At 37.2% G+C, this 18,434-nt stretch overlaps 2 protein-coding genes across 5 annotated transcripts in view; one reads left to right on the top strand and one right to left on the bottom strand.

Moving 5' to 3' along the window:
* The window catches only part of CMSS1 (cms1 ribosomal small subunit homolog), a 223,629-nt gene that overhangs the window by 189,374 nt on the left and 15,821 nt on the right, over positions 1-18,434 (bottom strand). The gene's annotated exons all lie outside the window — the stretch shown is intronic.
* The window catches only part of FILIP1L (filamin A interacting protein 1 like), a 188,972-nt gene that overhangs the window by 156,459 nt on the left and 14,079 nt on the right, over positions 1-18,434 (top strand). For all 4 annotated transcript variants that reach the window (XM_027727510.2, XM_039388428.1, XM_039388429.1 and 1 more), the window contains one exon: positions 13,306-16,057. In XM_027727510.2, coding sequence (XP_027583311.2) covers positions 13,306-16,057 — 2,752 coding nt within the window. The remainder of the gene's footprint in view (positions 1-13,305; positions 16,058-18,434) is intronic.

Consider the following 18,434-nt stretch of genomic DNA (forward strand, 5'->3'; position numbering starts at 1 on the left):
TAAGTCAGAGAATCCTAAGGAGTTTACTATGTAGGAAGCCATATATTTAAAAAACATCGCATAAAACTTTAGTTCTGTCTCATGAATAGTTTGCCTTAACACTTCAGCCTGTCATCAAGTTGATTTGAACTTAGAAACTATTCCTCATCAATAATTTTTAATTCTTTAGGTTTAGTTTTCTCATATTGAATGGATTCTGCCATGGCACCTTTGAGGTTTAGGTTGAGCTTTTTGATGCAGTTGAAAGCTTAGTTAGTTCAATCATTCACTAACTGTATTACTTGGTTCCAAGAAGGTAACAGACATCGCTGAAAAATTCTAAATATAGTGCCCAGTCTTGTCATTTAAGTGAAGTCATGGGCATTTTGACTCTTAACACCTCTCAGTACATTATACTGATTTTGAGGTTTACTGTGTTTTCTGTCAGCAAGATAAAATGCACTTTGATTGCACATCCAGTGCACCATGTTGTTTCTGGAAGTTCAGTAATTGCACTCACACCAATGCAGCAATGGAGCATGCTCAAGCTTTCACAGCTCACTTTTCTCAAGTGTTTACAAATTCCAGGAAAATATGTTTGAAGATTTTCTGAGGCAGTCTGTAGCTGCCAGTTAAAAACAATAGAAAAAACACCTCCCAAAGCACTGCCTCCTCACCAGAACAACAGAACTGAGCTGACAATGGAGAGGTGAATGTTCACGCAATAAGGGTTACCTGAGAAAATACCTAGCAACAGCATTGTATAACCCTCCTTTCACAACAATATGGAAACTTTGTGGTGAAAGGTCACACTAAGCTTGCCAGACAACATTTCAGCACAACTCAAAAGCCCTGTAACCCTGGTCATTCAAGTTAACAAATGCGTGTACTTTGTACCTGTTGAAGAAGTCACCCTTTCTGCTACAGCTCATTGTTCATATGATGATGATGTAACACAACTGCTTGACTACAGCCTCATGCTGGGCAGGTGACCACCAGAGAGTGGTTGCTCAGGTAAAGAAGCAGAACTTGAGCCATTTTGCTTCACCATGCATACTCAGAGAAGCTGAGAAACCAAAGCCCACAACCACCTCCCTGCTCACACCCGAGGTTCAACAAACCTTTGCAGACATATGTCAGGTAGGGTAGACAAGGCTCCAGTGAACATGACTGAAAACATGGATAGGAAAAAAGTACTCCTGACAAGAAAAACACTAATCTTGCATAAATTTCAAGGATGTGAAACAATGCATCAGGTTTCATTATCCTTTACAGATTTCCAAAGGCCTGGGAAGGAAAACAACAATTGCACTTCAAAGAAATGACAGAGCTCTTAAAATCTGCCGTAAACCTAATATTCAAAGCAATTTCTTTCACATTCATTGCAGAGAGCTGATTTAAAACTTTGTCATTTTTTATCAGACACAAAGCTTATCTAGTGTTTGCATAGCAACCATTGCAATGAGAGCATTTCCAAATGAGGAAAAATTTTTAAAACTGAAATGAAGCAGCATGTTGGTACTACCATGAAACACACCCCCCCAAAAAATGGAAGTAATGCACTCATAGTTACATACTGGATTTCAGAACATAGACAAAACCATCTAAGAGTTAAGTTTAAGCTGACTGAATTCTGTCAACTTTCTATGGATTTAATAATTTTTGGTACAATTTACATAACTATCAGTCATTAATTATGAAGAAAATTAGGAAGTTTTATTACTTTTAAGCTTGGCCTACCCAAAAACTAATGTCACCCATCATATTCCCAAACATGATTCTATTCTACTTAGCTACACAGAGGTTTCTCAGAAGAAGCCTAATAAATGCCACAGTTGCTTTTGGTTTCAACGTCAAAATGCTCTCCCCGGTCAAGCACATTCTGCACGTCAGTAGAGCCATTCTGCTACATATCCATACCTAGATAAAGGAAAGTTATTTATATAAGCCTAATTCATTTTTAAAATTTTGGTCACTTGAACCTGAGGGTGTAACAGCTCCACATTTGGGGCAGCCAACCCTAATCTGAATATCTGAAATCCAACACTGAACACGCTAGCTTGGATGTAGGAAGATTGGGGGAAAAATTGCAATCTGTAAATGCTCAAAGCTGAAACATTTTCTCATCTTGCACAGCAGTACCATATACTCTCTCATGTAAAGAGAAGAGTCTTTGCACTAGCAACCCTTTATCATTCCCAAATTAAATACGAATTGCCTTCAATGAAATGGCCACTGTGAACCCTGGCAGCGTTAAAACTTCTAAAATATGTGTTTCTAAAAACATATCTAATATATAAATGGGCATGTTAATTTGTGTACATATGAGTAAGCAGAGCAGGGGGATGAAAAGCCTCTAAAGTAAAGTCAGCAAGTACAGGTTCAATATAGGTCAATCCAAGACAAAGAGCTGCCTACAAGGGTAGTGCAGGGACAACACCAACTGGTGGAGAATGTTCAGGCTCACAGCAAAAGATGCACACATTGGTTCCCTTTTGGGAAAGCAGCAGACAACAGCTGACAGGAATCTTCAAGTTTACAAACTTTGCAAACCCCTATAAAGGAGGAGGGAAGAAAATGTAAGTGGGTATACAAAGGAGCAGCCACTTTGAAAGGTGTCTCCTTGCCCTTGCTTTGTTCCCACCTCTTCACTTAAAGCTCTATATGATTACTGTCATCTCTGTAAATAGAACATTTCCCTGTTTCAATCAGGATTAACTGGGTGGGAGGAATCAGAAATTGCCATGGTAACATTTTATAACTTGTAAATTACTCTCTCATATATCTAGACTAATGCAGTTAACCAAACTTGCAAGTTCTGTCTAGAGATAACTATCTCTTTATTTTCAACATTTGAAACCATATTATAAATTGATGATAAAAGATAAAATGTATTACATCACAAACATACTGTACATAAAAGCATGCTACGGCTCCTTCCTTTTGAGTGACATCTGAAATAAGAAAATATAACCTGAACATCACAGACCATCAGCCAAGAGGCAAAAAAAGAGATCATATAGGGCATGTAGCCAAATGTCACATAATTATACTGAGTTATAAATCAATTTGAGGTACAATAACAAGGCACAGAATGTTCAACTGAATTAACAGTTCTTTGATGAACAGGGAACACTTGAAGTCGTTCACATGAAGGGGAAAGGGAAGCATACATGCCCATGACGCTCCTCTTTCCTAAAAAAAGTCTTTTTGTATGACAGTTTTTGAAAGGCAAAGAACACTGGAAAACAACTAAAGATGGAAAAAATAACTATCTCTCTTGGCTTTAGGAAGACTGCTCAGACCAATTTTAAGAGTTTGAAAAATCACTGGTCACAGAATAGCTAGAACTAGTTAAATCCACTTTTTTCATCCCAACAGTTTAGAGTTTAGAGTTTTTTCCCTAGGAAATAGAGAAACATTTATTTTCCAAAGCAAGCAAGTTACTCCAACTGCTGAACACACATGCAAGTAGCTAAAAAAACCAAAACACCACAACCACCCCAAACATTGTTATTGGCACTTTGAGTGGGCATATGACTAAAGAACCCAATTTCTTTTACTCTTAAGCAGGGTATCTGATCTTTAATACAGTGAAATCCCTAAGCTGCACAAAAATGGAAAAATATTACCTCAACACATCATAATCAACAGATCTGAAAGTAAAAGATGTTCTTACGTTAAACAATCTGTCACAGGTGAAGAGACTACTTAAACTATTCCTTGCTATTTAAATATGTCAATTAAACCTATGAAGTAAACATTGGTTAGAACTATAACCATTAAATAAATTCTCAGACTATATCACCTTTAGGTCTCCAATATCGTTTCCTATCCTATATTCTAAAACAATGTGTTTGTCCTCTTTGAAGAGGATCAGTTTGGAGAAACCATGTAAATTTAAATCCTGAACAAGAGCACTTATGCTAAGGATTAACATGCTTTAGACAAAAAGGTGCATTGACTTTGCACCATGAGATGATTCATTAAGTACTCCAAGGTCAGTGTGGCCAGAGGTCTGCTGAGACAAGAGAAAATGCAACTTGCAAACCTTTAGCAGCATTAGAACAGATAGCAAGAAAGGGAACTATCTCCCAGGTAGCAAAGTTGCCGTAACTGCAGAGGTTCAATATCTAGAATCGTACCCAGAAGCAATTCGTAATGCATCAGGAATAGTTCTAATACAATTTCTGAAAGTCACACAGTACAAAAGAGGAAACTGGCAGGATTGTTCATCATTTGTAGCTTCAAAGCCAACTTTAGCTATTTAACCATGCTGCAATTCATTGCTACCATCTCTCTCACCTACGTCCTCCAAGATGAAGTGCTGGCCAAGCCCATCTTAGAGAAAATGGACACCTTTGCATTATCAGGTTTATGGGAAACACATTTAGCTTCAAAGTGAAATTTCTGTTTGACATTAGCATTATGGTTGCTCTTATTACTTACAGCCTTGGCTACTAGAAAAAGTCGCAACTCGCAGTAAACATGATAAAAGTCTTTTGCCTGTTTGGAAATCCTCAACTGCACTGCTTCAAGCAACATAGCATCAAGGAAAATTCAAATACTTCAAGCTAATTTTGCAGTAATAATTAAAATTTATGTTTTCTGCCAAAAAAGAAGGAATAGGGTACCACCCAAACACTCAGAGTTTACTATACACATACACAGAGCTACTTCAGGCAATAAGTACACCAGAAAAAGGGCTTAGGATTTTGTCTTAAAGATGTATGTATATAATAAAGATTTTATGAGTATGAACAGGACAAGACCCTCAAGAAGGAATTTGAATCCTCCTGCAAAGCAGTGACACCATCTATATAATAATTCCTGAGAAATGTCTAATTGTTTTTTACTAGAGCCAATTCTTCCAAATGATGACAAACTCTCAGTCTTCCCTGACAGTCCCATTCAGTACTAACTTTATTTAACACACAATGTTTAATCTAGATGGTTCTGATCAAAATTTCAGCACATAAATTCTTGTCTTGTGCACTGAGCATGAGGAGGGCACAACAAAGTTTGCAGCCAAGTTCCACCTGTCTAGAAGCGAGTGGTAACTGTATGACTGAGCAGCTTATCCAGGGCTGGCAGCCGTGAGCAGGATGCCTTCAGTTCAAAAGACTAAGTGCGCACGGCAGGATGGAAAGTTCTAAGTTTTACCACTGCTGATGAGTGATAATATATAAATAAGGCCATGGTTGGCATAAGAGATAGGCACAGTGCCTATTTTGCCCATGGACGAAAATGTGGCCCCAGACATTTATTTTTATATAAAACTTATGTTAAAATTGTTTTAGAGAACATCCAGTTCCTGCAAATGTTATGGGAAAATGACATTTACGACTAACCAGTCTCCTCTGAGTAACATGATGTGTTATTGTTGGCTGAGTGCCATTTTCTGTCATACCAAAAATATTAACTAATTGAAGTTAAAAGAAAGTTTGGATAAATTGGATCCCTGCACAGTTATGACCAGTTCTGGTCAAGACAGCAGCACCAGTACTGCCTCAGGTGAATCAGATACCAGAACAGCACCTATTTTCCCAAGTGCCCCTTCCATAAAAAGAGTCCATAAAAGAGATCCACTTTGAACCTACACATTATGATGTTACATACAGAATAAAAAAATCACAAGACTTATCTATAGAAACAGCTTAAAGAAACCTCAGACAACTATTATTGTTAAATTACGGTTTGCAAACTTACACAGAGCTGAAGCAACTGACTCGTTCAGAGAATCAGAACTTCTGCAAACTTCTCAATTCAAGGATGCAGAATAAGTAGCCAAGACAAAAACTCAAGACTTCCAATTATTACACTTCCATCAACAGTAAATACAGCATGGCAGTGATAACTGCATTTGCCTTGTACAAAGTAAACACACATGGCTGGGATCATCAGTGGGCAAGATGCACTCCCTTGTTTGTGCCTAATCTTCCCACGGGGAATGGGGGTGAAGACAGGGCTCTAAAAGACTGTTTTAAGGAGCTGAGCTAACTCCCGTTACAATTTTTCCCTCGGTAAATCCTAGCAGTATTGCAGGATCCCAGCAGTACGCAGTGGTATCCACTACTAGCACTGACACTTGAGCAGAAAATGCAAACCCATCCACCTGCCCATGGGGTAGGGGGTGGTAGGGTGGGGGTGGATTAAGCCCTGTCCTGTTTATCTCTGCAGTACTGAGTGGTTTATAACACTGGTGATTTAAAAACAGCTCAATAACTGTGGTCGAGCAATAATGTTCTAGAAGGAATGCTTAAAGTATACACTTCAAACAAAACTCAGGTTCACAAAGACTCAAGATCTCTCCCATCAATTTAACTTGTTGGAATGTAACATCAAAGCATCAAATGCAATAATTTCAATGATGACAACATTTAAAAATGATGAATTATAAAAAGCAGCAGTTGTCTTAGTTTATTTTGTGTAGTTACTATACACTGAAAACCTATATGAGTTAATACTAATTCCCAGAATAATCTGTTACAGTCAGTTCACACTGCTTTTCCACTTGGATAAATCTGAGGTTCAGGCACAAAATTCTACTTGTTAAGGATGAATACAAGACAGAAGCAGGACCTGGGTTAGTAACTGAGAAGTTCTGCCTCAGTTTTGTTGGTTTGACCCCTATACCACATCTCTTGTGGTTCATCTTTCCATTTCCTCCTAAAAGCTTTCCATCTGCAAAACTATAATTTTCTGGCTGACGTAAATTTAAAGAGTTCCAAATTCTGGTGTTGCATCTGAAATGACTTGCTTTATTTCTGACTTTACAGGCAGTGTGGAGAGAGAGTGAGAGAGATGGGGGAGGGAGGGAGGGTGCTGAATGTGCACTGTGGTAACATGAAAAAATCCCAAACTATTAACTAACAAAACCCAAGGGGTATTCCCATGAGCTGCTTACCTTATTGATGCATTTAGAATCAGAAGAGGATTAACAGTCGTGCTACATGTACAATCATAGGGTACTGAAATGCCAACACTAATAGATACTGACTTCAAAGAATACCTGAAATAGCTGTTAAGTCTAGAAAGAGGGAAGAAGAAAGAAGAGCGCATCTCAGAAATGGTGACACATCAGAGTCCAGCTCACAATTCATTGTGCTGTGTTTTATAACAGCTGAACTCTGGGACCCAGAGTTTTTAAGGCTAACTTCAAGTAAAGCTCATTAATACTGTGGTTTTGTCAAGTCAGTGTTCATTTGAAATTGTTTTCCAGGACAGACAGTCAAGGAAAAAAACAAACCGAATCAAAAAAAAACAACCTGCCAACAATTTTATAGGACAGCAACTTCTTCACTCCCACCTAAAAATCCCGCTCCCACCTTCCTACCATAATCTCAGGCATTGCAGATGGCTGCCATTAGAAGATTAGAAATGAGCATCACAATAAGTATCACATTGCACATTTGAATCCTTACTGCCACAGAAAGCATTAATGCTTTTTACACAAGATTGATGTTTGGATAGATGATTTCCAAGAACATCTCGACATGGAAAGAACATAATTCAAGACAGAAAATTATTTTCTTAAACTGAGGTTTCATAATAAAACAAAAGAGAATTCTAGTGATGAAGTAAAATTACTCAAACTGGAAGTTAATCTGGTCTTAAATTAACCAACATAAATTTGCTAAAAGTTTCTCACACCACTTACTGTCACTGAATTTACATAGGATTTCATAACATTTATGAGTGCAAATATCCCTATATCACCAGGAAGAATTTGCAGCAGCTTAGTAGTTGTGAAATCATGGTTACAAACAACTTTAGTGTCCCAGATTAATTAATTTTTAAAAGCATATATTATCTGCACATGTTTACTCAGCATCACAGCTAAATACATCTGGTTATCCATTTGAATTTTTGCCCGTTAACCCAGAACTGGCAATACCATTCATCATCTATGACTTTTATTAAGACTTGTAAAGCAAGTCAGCATTTTAAGCATCAGATAAAACGATAATTACTTTGTGATAGTCTGTGGAGTAATAAGCAGAACTCACACCCCCCTCATTAAATAAGTTCTCCCTTTACAAAATAGATTTCCTTATTGGGACATTTGCCTTACACAGTCTCTTGCAGTGGAGACACCTTTTGTGGAGGTTTGCATCCTAGTACAACCTAATTATTTGAAATTTACATATATAAATTACCGTACTGGAAAACAAATTTTAGAGTAAGTGTTCACTTTCTGTTGGGAAGTGCTGACTGATTCAGATAAAGCCAACAGATTACACAACAGCTATGGTATGTTGTTGCTGCTGTAATTCCAAAGGCTTTTGACTTTCTTTATGACAGGGGAAAAAAGAAGCATTAATAAAGACAATAGAGAGCCATAAAAAAGCTGTAGCATATGTCTTCATAAAAACTGCACATCAATAAGTAGAACTGTAGGCAAAGGACAATAAAAAATTAAAAAAATGCATAGCCACCCCAAACCCAGAAACATTTTAACAAATCCAAATTTTGTTTCAATAAACTGTGGAAGGCACAGACTGGCTTTCTTATAAAAATAAATATTTAACTGCACTGGTGTCAAAAAATTACAACAACTTGTAAGATTTACCAGAAATGATGAAGCATGTTTCTTCTCTTATTAAGGGCCAGACCACGTCTTACTGCTAACTGGGAAGAATGCCTCAAAGGAAGAGGCATGACTTCATCTACATTTAAAAGCTTTCAGCTTAGTGCTTTTATTTGCATTGTACCAGGGAAACTCAAGTATATGGCCAAAAACTTTAGAAGCAAGTCTCCCTCATGTTATAACCTGTAAAGCCTCTAGTAAACCATGTCTCTTACATGGGGAAGGATGAAGAGCAAGAGCCAGTTAAAAATATGTATCTTTATGATTTAAAAAAAAAATCACAGAAATTAAAAATCGCAGTCATTTTTGTAGAATGATTGCATACAAATATGGATAATGTGTATATTAAAAACTCATTTGATGGAAGGAATGATAAAAGCAGAGCTTTACAAGCCATCACCTATTTTACTTGCATCCTTACAGAATGTAGTCTTTTCTAAAGTTATCACTACGACATTGCTTAAACCATTTTTATTCTTATTCAGAGAATAATGATTCATTCCAGAACAAACTAAAACAAAAAATAAGTCTTGCAATCTCAGTTTCCCATGCTTTCTTTGGTTTCCATGAAACTCAAAGGAAAAGCAGCCCTCTTAGAATCCTGTAAAGACATAAATTAACCAACACCCATGTAATGAACGTCACCCAGAAAATGGATAATGCCACTTAAAGACAAAATGTCATCACATGACGCCAGGACAGTGAACTGTTATGGGAGTCTCCACATCTTGTAGAGAACACAATCATTATGTTGCCAAATGTAATGTAGTGTAGCTGAAGCTATGTGCACTTGGAAAAAAACATGGAACACAACTGAATGCATGACCTTAACACCAAGAAGCTGTAGGATGCATACTGAGGAAAACAATTACAATGAACCGAGGAGAGCCAAGAAATACAATTTCTTTCAGGAAATAAAGAAGCAGTCGACTGGTATTACAAACAAGTACAATATTAAGCCACAATAAAGCAATAATTTATAACAGAAACTCTGAAGAAAAAGTAATGACAATGTCCTGACTCTGCTTAACTACCTAACAGTCATGTTCATAAAAACAATTTCCAATGTCCATTTTTGCTGGGCCCAATTCAGAAAGGGGTCTTGTAGTCCTGCGAAGTCAGCTGCTTAGAATTGTGTGAAAGCTTTGACCAAATGATATACCCACCTTTGCCTTGTACTAAATTACATGATGATGAAATTCAACTGGCAATGAAAATGACAGTGGAGTGTCTGTTCTTTTTGTAAAATTATTATTTATTTAAGTCAGCTTTTTCAACCTTTGCATATTTTTAGTAAAATTGCTCTGTCACATACTCTGGATACTACTCTTCTTCAGAAAGAGTATTTTGGATGAAGTTAACACAAAGTATTTTTATCCTGTGATAAAAGTCACTTTGTGCTATAATCAGTTAAAGAACTTCTTCAATTAAGCCTGCAATTTGCTTAATTCAAGTAATATACATAATCAAGCATTCGCCCACAGTAGTCAGGTTCCCAAAAAAAAAGCTGGCAAAAAAAAAAAAAAAACTTACCAAAACTAAGCAATTAATTTAAGAACACAAGCAAACAAATAAATAACACCAACTCCTCCAAACATTTTAGGGTCCTCTTCCATTCCTAAGTGCATATGTGCAGAAACAGACATTGTGACCTACTGAACCACGAAAGAGGAATTCAGCAGTCAAGGAAAAACTCTTGTACAAATATTAAAAGATGCCCAGTTGACTTTTTTCAATATCAATCTCAACTCTATCCGAGAAATCACTACCTATTTGGCACTGTTGAGGTATTTTACGTATAGCTATAGATATTACCAAAAACAAATGCAAAAACTTAATAACACAGTAGCAAAAAATTTACCATGCTTAATACATCCCTTTTTTCTTTTTGGAAACACATTAAAACCCTTTAACTCACAGCTTCTGCACTATGCTCTTAACCTCAGTCAAGTGATCTTACACAAGTATTTTTTAAAAAATGAAACAGACCTCAGGGATTACACATATTTGCTTGAGAGTCTGTTCTCTTAAAACAGACTTTTATCTTAAAACTGCATTTTATCTTTTGAATGAAGGAAACATTTTTTAAATACCTGAAGTCTTTTGGCATGACCAAAGAAACTGAATCTCTTGAAAATCCTTATCAGTTTATACAACAATCCAGGTACCAGTAATTTAGGCATTTTGTTCAAATTGCCCAAGCAACACAGACTTGATCAGACCTGACTTGAGTGTCAACTTAAAATTTATTATGTATCCACAATCATCTTATTTGCATTAAAAAAATATATAGCATCCCCATGAAAATTACAATTGTTTGTTACTATTTGACCTAAGGGCTTTCTTTCTAAAGCAATTTAAGAGGCATGAGTTACTGGAGCATTAGAGTTTCACTTGGCTAGAGAGGTATTAACTAGTTAATATAGAAATGTTGGGTTAAACACTGATTAACCTAAGTATTAATGACCACAGATAAATTTGCCTTACAAAAACAAATTTTACTGAAGCAAGCTAAAATAAATCAAATGCTAATAAGTCCCAGTAACAGTATTAATATGTCTTAACTTCAAACACACACAAAAACTGAGTTAATTCCAAATGAAATTGTTAGTTGTGCTTCTGTTATGGTTTTATATCTATGGCAACAGTAAATCATCAATTGAACTTCACTACTAAAGCATTTAGAGACAAGGGTGGGGAGAGAAGAGAGATTTTTAAACTAAAAAGAATTCAAACTCAAAGTAGCACTGAAAAGTGAACAGAAGTTTATATACCATCAACACAGTAAAAAGCTGCCTTTGAAGTTCGTGCAGTCCTCTCCCCATTTACTTGTTCTGCCAACCAGTAGCATTCCTTCAAACTAACTTTGAAAACTTCTCCCCCTACATTTCTGCTTTTTCATGTCTGTTTTCCCCATTATGTTAATTGACTGTTACAAAGACTATGTGACTGCTTCAAGTCTTTGATTTCAACTCTGCTTATGGCTACGTTCTATCCTGTCATGTTTTCATATAAAGCATTTCATTACATTCAATGCAGTGCAACTTAGGCCCTAAAATAAAAACAGCAGGGACTGTGAAGATCTTTTAAGAAATTTTATAGCCATGGACTTCTATACAATATCATCATTAAATCGGACAAGTCTGATGGACAGTTGTAGAATAGCAAGGACTTCCCCTCTCTGTGCTGGAAAACCACAATACTGGCAAAGGGGATGCTGCTGAGGCAGTCTGTTGCCCAGAAATATATGCCTCCAGTCAGTCAACAGCTAATTAAGAGCTGTGCAAAGGAGGCTGTTATCTAAGCTCTTCCTGAACCAAAAGGATGGTTGCAACAAGAACTTGTCAGCGGGAAGCTGTAAAGACTCATCTCTTGGACAAGGGCATCGCAATAGTGACCGTAGACAAATGTGGGACAGGAATCTTACGTTTCAGCAGCAACTTCTAGACAGTTGTCATCATATTTCAGAGGGGGGAAAAACAAAGGGGCCTCAGCTAATGAGTGCTGAAATATTCATTTTGTACTAGTACAGTCCTAATAAAGCAGGTCATTTCCCTCACATGATCTACCCAACTCAATCTGTACCATACATATGAACAACAGTGAGACATACAAATTCTAATACTTTATTACTTCGACCTCAGTTTTTCAGATTTTTGTTTAATACCAGAATATACCTATAGGTTGGTTGTAGGAAAAATGTAATTGAAAGGAGGCATATGTGCTGGACAAACCTAATCATACTTTAGGCCAACTTCTTCACAAACATCTCCCTGACAAAGGAAAGCCTACAAAAGAACCTAATTACTTGAGGTATTTGGAGGTTTAAACAAATGCACAACCTTATCCCAAGTCTCTAGCAAATTAAAAATGTTAATCCTCAGTCTTTATTGTGATGCAACATAAACTTGTAAAACTAATTTTGGAAAATCGTCATGAAAATCTTCAAGAATCATGTAAAAGCAGGGTTGCACTTAAGCATATCTGCAAGCTTTGGACAAAAGACTGAAGTCAAGCCTAACTAACATCAAGACATTTGGGTTTTGTTAAGTTCACAAGGCACAACCTGAATACCTGTTTATCTGCTGACTGTATTTCTGTGTGTGTATATTTGATACAGGGTCAGATACTGCATTTTCACTGAGAACTGACTTACCTGCATGGTTTAATTTTGGTCTGATGCGCTGCTTACAAATTCACATTAGCCTGACTAACTGCCTAATGTGGCTACATTTCCTTCACCTACTTGAACATCTACGAGGTTTAATCATAAAACATCAGGATGGTTTATAAGTAACGAAGTTAGGAGGTTGATGATGCTGTAAATTATGCCTGCCCTTGAGGACTGCACTGATTTGATTTCTCAAACTCTGTAATGATCACATTTCTTTGCACATACCTAGCCTCAGCAAGCAGCCAAGGTAAGTGCAGTTCCAGTGCAGAATACTAAATAGTTTTGTTCCACTGCCACCTGTCAAAAACTAAAAATGTAATCAAAGATGCAGAATTACTGAAGCTGCTAAGTCTAAATGAATGTTCATTACAAAAGAACTTCTGAATAGAAAGTAAGGCCAGTGGGCACTTCCAAATGATGCTGCAAGGAGAGGTCTGCTTGTAGTTACAAGTGGACATGCAGTTAAAGTGGACATGCACATCTGGCATGTCATAATATTTCAAGTGTGTTTTTAAATGCCCATTAAAATGGCTACAAAATACAATATTTTTTCCTCCCACAGATTGAAAAAGCTTCTTGAACAAGAAACAGCATATCAGGCAAAAAAAGAGAAGGAAAACAACAAGAAAATAGCTAAACTGAAAGAAGAATTAACTAAACTGAAATCCTTTGCTTTAATGGTGGTGGATGAACAGCAAAGACTCACTGAGCAGTTGAATCAACAAAGTAAAAAAATTCAAGAATTAACCACTTCTACAGAGCAAGCACATGAGAAGCTGGCTTTTGCTGAAGCAAAAATTCAAGAAGAGAAACAGAGAGCCAGCAGGCTGGAGGCTGAACTTCAAGCCCAAAGCAGTAAGATTTCCCAAGACCAAGAAGCAATGATGGCCAAACTAACCAACGAAGACAGTCAGAATCGCCAGCTCCGGTTGAAATTAACTGCTCTCAGCAGACAAATTGATGAGCTGGAAGAGACCAACAAATCTCTACGAAAAGCAGAAGAAGAACTGCAAGACCTAAGGGATAAGATAAATAAGGGAGAGTGTGGCAATGCCACACTTATGACTGAAGTAGAAGAACTACGGAAACGACTGCTGGAGATGGAAGGGAAAGATGAAGAGCTCATAAAAATGGAAGATCAGTGCAGAGAGCTTAATAAAAAATTAGAAAAAGAAGCATCACAGAGCAAGAACCTTAAAGGGGAAGTCGATAAACTTAACAAAAGAATTATGGAGCTGGAGAAACTAGAAGACGCTTTCAACAAGAGTAAACAGGAATGTTACTCCCTGAAATGCAATCTAGAAAGGGAAAAAATGTTAACAAAGCAGCTGTCCCACGAGCTGGATGGTTTAAAAGCTAGAGTTGGTGAGCTTGAAGCAATTGAAAGTAAGTTAGAAAAAACTGAGTTTACACTCAAAGAAGATTTGACAAAGCTGAAAAGCCTAACAGTGATGCTTGTGGATGAAAGAAAAACTATGGGTGAAAAAATAAAGCAAACAGAAGAAAAGCTTCAAGCTGCAACTTCTCAGCTTCAGGTGGAACAAAATAAAGTGATGTCGGTTACAGAAAAACTAATTGAGGAAAGTAAAAAGGCACTGAAATCAAAATCCGATGCAGAGGAAAAAATGTCCAGTGTGACGAAAGAAAGAGATGAACTGAAAAACAAACTCAAAGCAGAAGAGGAGAAAGGAAGTGATCTTGTTTCCAAAGTGAATATTCTAAGAAAAAGACTCCAATCACTGGAAGACATTGAAAAAGAGTTTCTTAAAAGTAAACTTAAGGATGGTACTAAATCTAGCACCTCCTTGCAGCAGGAAAACAACATAATCAAAGAGCTTTCTCAAGAAGTTGAGAGGCTTAAGCAGAAGCTCAAAGAAATGAAGGCCATAGAGGATGATCTTATGAAAACTGAAGATGAATTTGAGTGTCTAGAACGAAAATATGTCAATGAACGGGACAGAGCCAAGCTCCTATCAGAGGAGCTGGAAGCTGTGAAAATGGAAATGGCTAGGTATAAATTAACAGAAAAGGCAGAGTCCAATCAGGAGCAGCGCCTTTTTAAGAAGCTTAAAGAAGAAGAAGCTAAATCGAGTCATCTTTCCAGAGAAGTAGATGCACTGAAAGAAAAAATGCATGAGTACATGGAAACAGAAGACCTGATCTGCCACCTCCGAGGCGATCATTCAGTCTTACAGAGGAAACTTCTCCAGCAAGAAAACAAGAACAGGGACTTAGCGAGAGAGATGGAAAGCCTCAGGAAAGAGCTGGAGAGGTACAGATCCTTCAGCAAGAACTTCAGGCCTGGTCACAATGGAAGGAGAATTTCTGATGTGCAAGTTTTTTCTAAAGAAATCCAAACAGATCCAGCAGACAATGAACCACCCGATTACAAAACGCTCATGCCTTTAGAGCGAGTCATAAATGGGCAGCTCTATGAAGACAGTGATAATGAGGACAAAGGCAATAATGAGGAGGAACAAACAGTGTCTTTCAAAAGCAACTCATCCACTGTCAATGCCATAAACAAAAAATTATGGATCCCGTGGATGAAGTCCAAAGAGAGCCATCCTCAAAATGGAAAGATACATACAAAGCAAAATGGAAACTGTGCACAGACTGGAGATCTAGTGCTAAGCCATACACCTGGCCAACCTCTTCACATAAAAGTAACTCCAGACCATGGACAGAACACAGCAACTCTTGAAATAACCAGTCCTACCACTGAAAGCCCTCACTCCTACAAAAGCACAGCAGTTATACCCAACTGTGGCACTCCAAAGCAAAGAATAACCATTATTCAAAACGCCTCCTTAACACCTGCAAAATCGAAAGCAGGAGAAGGTTACATGACCCCAGAGCAAGTAATTTCTCCTATTACTATGACTACTTTTGCAAGATCTCAAACGCCTGAATCGTGTGGTTCTTTAACTCCTGAAAGAACAATGTCCCCTTTGGCTTTACCCGGCTCAAGTTCTCAGGAACAAACTCTCTCCCCGGAGCCTTTGGAAATGGGAGCCAAGCACGCTGTTTTTAGAGTATCCCCAGACAGGCAGTCATCATGGCAGTTTCAGAGATCTAACAGTACAGGATCAAGTGTAATAACTACTGAGGATAACAAAATCCACATTCATTTAGGAAGTCCTTACGTCCAAGCTCTCACCAGTTCCAAGCCCATCAGCCCTTGTAGTCCAGTGCAAGACAACAGAACTCCAGCACTAGCCAATGGCCTACCCAATAAGCCCACCAATAAAATCACCAGCAGTATTACTATCACACCAACAGCCACTCCTCTTCCACGGCAATCACAAATTACAGTAAGTAATGTCTATAACTGACCCCCATCCATGCTGAGCACCCTTACCAGCAACCCATCCCGTTTTTCATCCCAGCAAGAATTATTTGGAACAGCCTCTTTACTTTGGGAAAGATCTGTGCATGAACTACAACAGTATATGGAACTAACGTTAAGTTTTGCCTGCTTAGTGTTATCAAGTGTGCACTTACTGTATATCTTCTCATTAAAATACAGTTATGTAAAATATTTAGTCTTGCACTTGTATAAATGCATCTTTATGTATTGCCATTTTCAAAATAACTCACATTACTTTTGACTGCAACTTGCCTTGGTGAAATATTTTAACATTACAAAAAACAGTAAATAATTGATTATTTTCATCATTGCTTGCTGAATATTTTTGTTTGTTATGTGTGGTTTGTATTTTTCTGCATGTATGGTAGAATTTGAATTAAGCCATAATACTGCCTGCTAATTTCAAATAAGACTTAATTCATTATCTCCCCTGCCATTCCCAACTTGTCCAAGCCCTCTCATTTCAGATAATTATCAGTACATCACACACAAACACTCAAAATATTATGTATTGTATCTCAGTACAAATTTATGATGCATATGTGATAAGTTCCAGAGCACAACTACCACTTTTCCTCCCTATCTTTTTTAACACTGTTTGGCTAAAACATTTTTAAACTCTCCTGTAAACTTTCTATATGTGAACTGAGTTCAGAAGCTTGTTTCACAAAATATTTCTCCCCAAACAAGGGGTTTTTTTCCAATACAACAGAAAAATTGCAATCATTTAGGTATGCTGTAAAACAATAAACAGCAACACTTACATTCATAAACAATAATTCAGATGAATGGATTTGACCATAATATTCAAATTTCATCTAAGCTCTTAGCCATCAGTTTGAAATGCAATATACATCACACAGGTCCACTGAAAAAGAAACAAGAGTACCAAACCATGGCATACCTTCATGTTTTTCACATAATAGGCAGAGAAAAGTTGATAGAAGCATTATGAAGCAATACTACATCAAGTCTCCAAACACATAGGCCTCTAGGTCCGGGATAAATAGGACTACCACACAAAATGGACAAAATGATGGTTACATATTTGTGCCTAAGAGAAGGACAGAAATGTAATCAATTCTGTTCTTTACACATGTGCTACAGAGTCATTTTTAACCTCCTAAAAAATACTGCTAGTGGTAGATCAACTTCACACTGAATGCAAATCAGTCCAGAAGACCTGGAACGCCCTTTCAAACATCTATTTTTCGCAAAGGCTGAACACTGCAAATCTAAATTGTAACAGTTGCTCTTATTCTAAAAAGTTAAATGCCTAGATACTTATTGCTTTTGAGGGTGTGCTATTAAAAAAAAAATTAACCTTCTTATCAACAAGGAAGTTTGCAAGTAAGCAGAAAGTCCCCAATCGTTAAATCCTTATCTTTATTCTGCTTATATTACCCACAGAAAAAAAAAATATTTCTGCAGTATAACTCAGCAACAGATTCAGCAAAGAACTTTGGCACATGCTTTCACATAACAAGGGGACTTCTATCATTTTAAGTCTTTTTGATGGACAGGAATCTAAATGTTTACAACTGCAGATAATAACTGCTTTTAGAACAGTTTCTATTCAAAATCAAAGTCCACCACCTATATACAATTTTTCCTCAGTAAAATTAATGGGAAGAAAAAATATTAAATCACGAGATATGTGATAGAAATGGATATAAACATATGTATTACAGTTGAACAGTGGCAATTTTAAAAAACAAAATGCGGACCTGCACAAGCCTACCTTAATGTCAGACATAACCTGAAGGCTTCCTAAGAGGTCCTTTCTCCTTTTTTAGTCTCACTTGATCTCCATGGCCGCACAAGTGAGATCTAAGATCTGGGTCAGAAGAGGTGCATATTCATACTGTACAAAGCATACTTTAACTCACACCAGCTTCAGCAAAAGTTACTGATCAAGACAGCAGCCACGTCTGGCAAGTCAAGATCATAGAAATTTTAGCATGTGTTAATTATATGAACAAGTTCCTTAACTATGTTCAGGTTGCACATTCTTAACCCCAAGGCTCGGTCAAACCCAAAAAGTGGTACATGTTCTCTGCACTTCTGTTCTTTGGGATACTGCATATCCTGCTGATCCATACCTGAGATCTCTGCAGGAACACATTACAAGCATGGTACTGAATTACTGTGTTTGAAGTGCCCACTTGCCAGCATACCAACAGACACCAAATTCTCCAAAAATTAAAGGATTAACAGTCATTCTCCAGAGGCACTAATATTTTCTTCAGTTAGACTTAAAAAGCTTGTAGAAAAAAAAAAATTTCACATCTGCCTTCCAAAATACACAGAAATGTGTTGAT

The sequence above is a fragment of the Pipra filicauda genome, unplaced genomic scaffold, assembly GCF_003945595.2.
Source record: "Pipra filicauda isolate LSUMZ 115617 unplaced genomic scaffold, ASM394559v2 scaffold64_size3178608_pilon, whole genome shotgun sequence".
Taxonomy (NCBI): Eukaryota; Metazoa; Chordata; class Aves; order Passeriformes; family Pipridae; genus Pipra; species Pipra filicauda.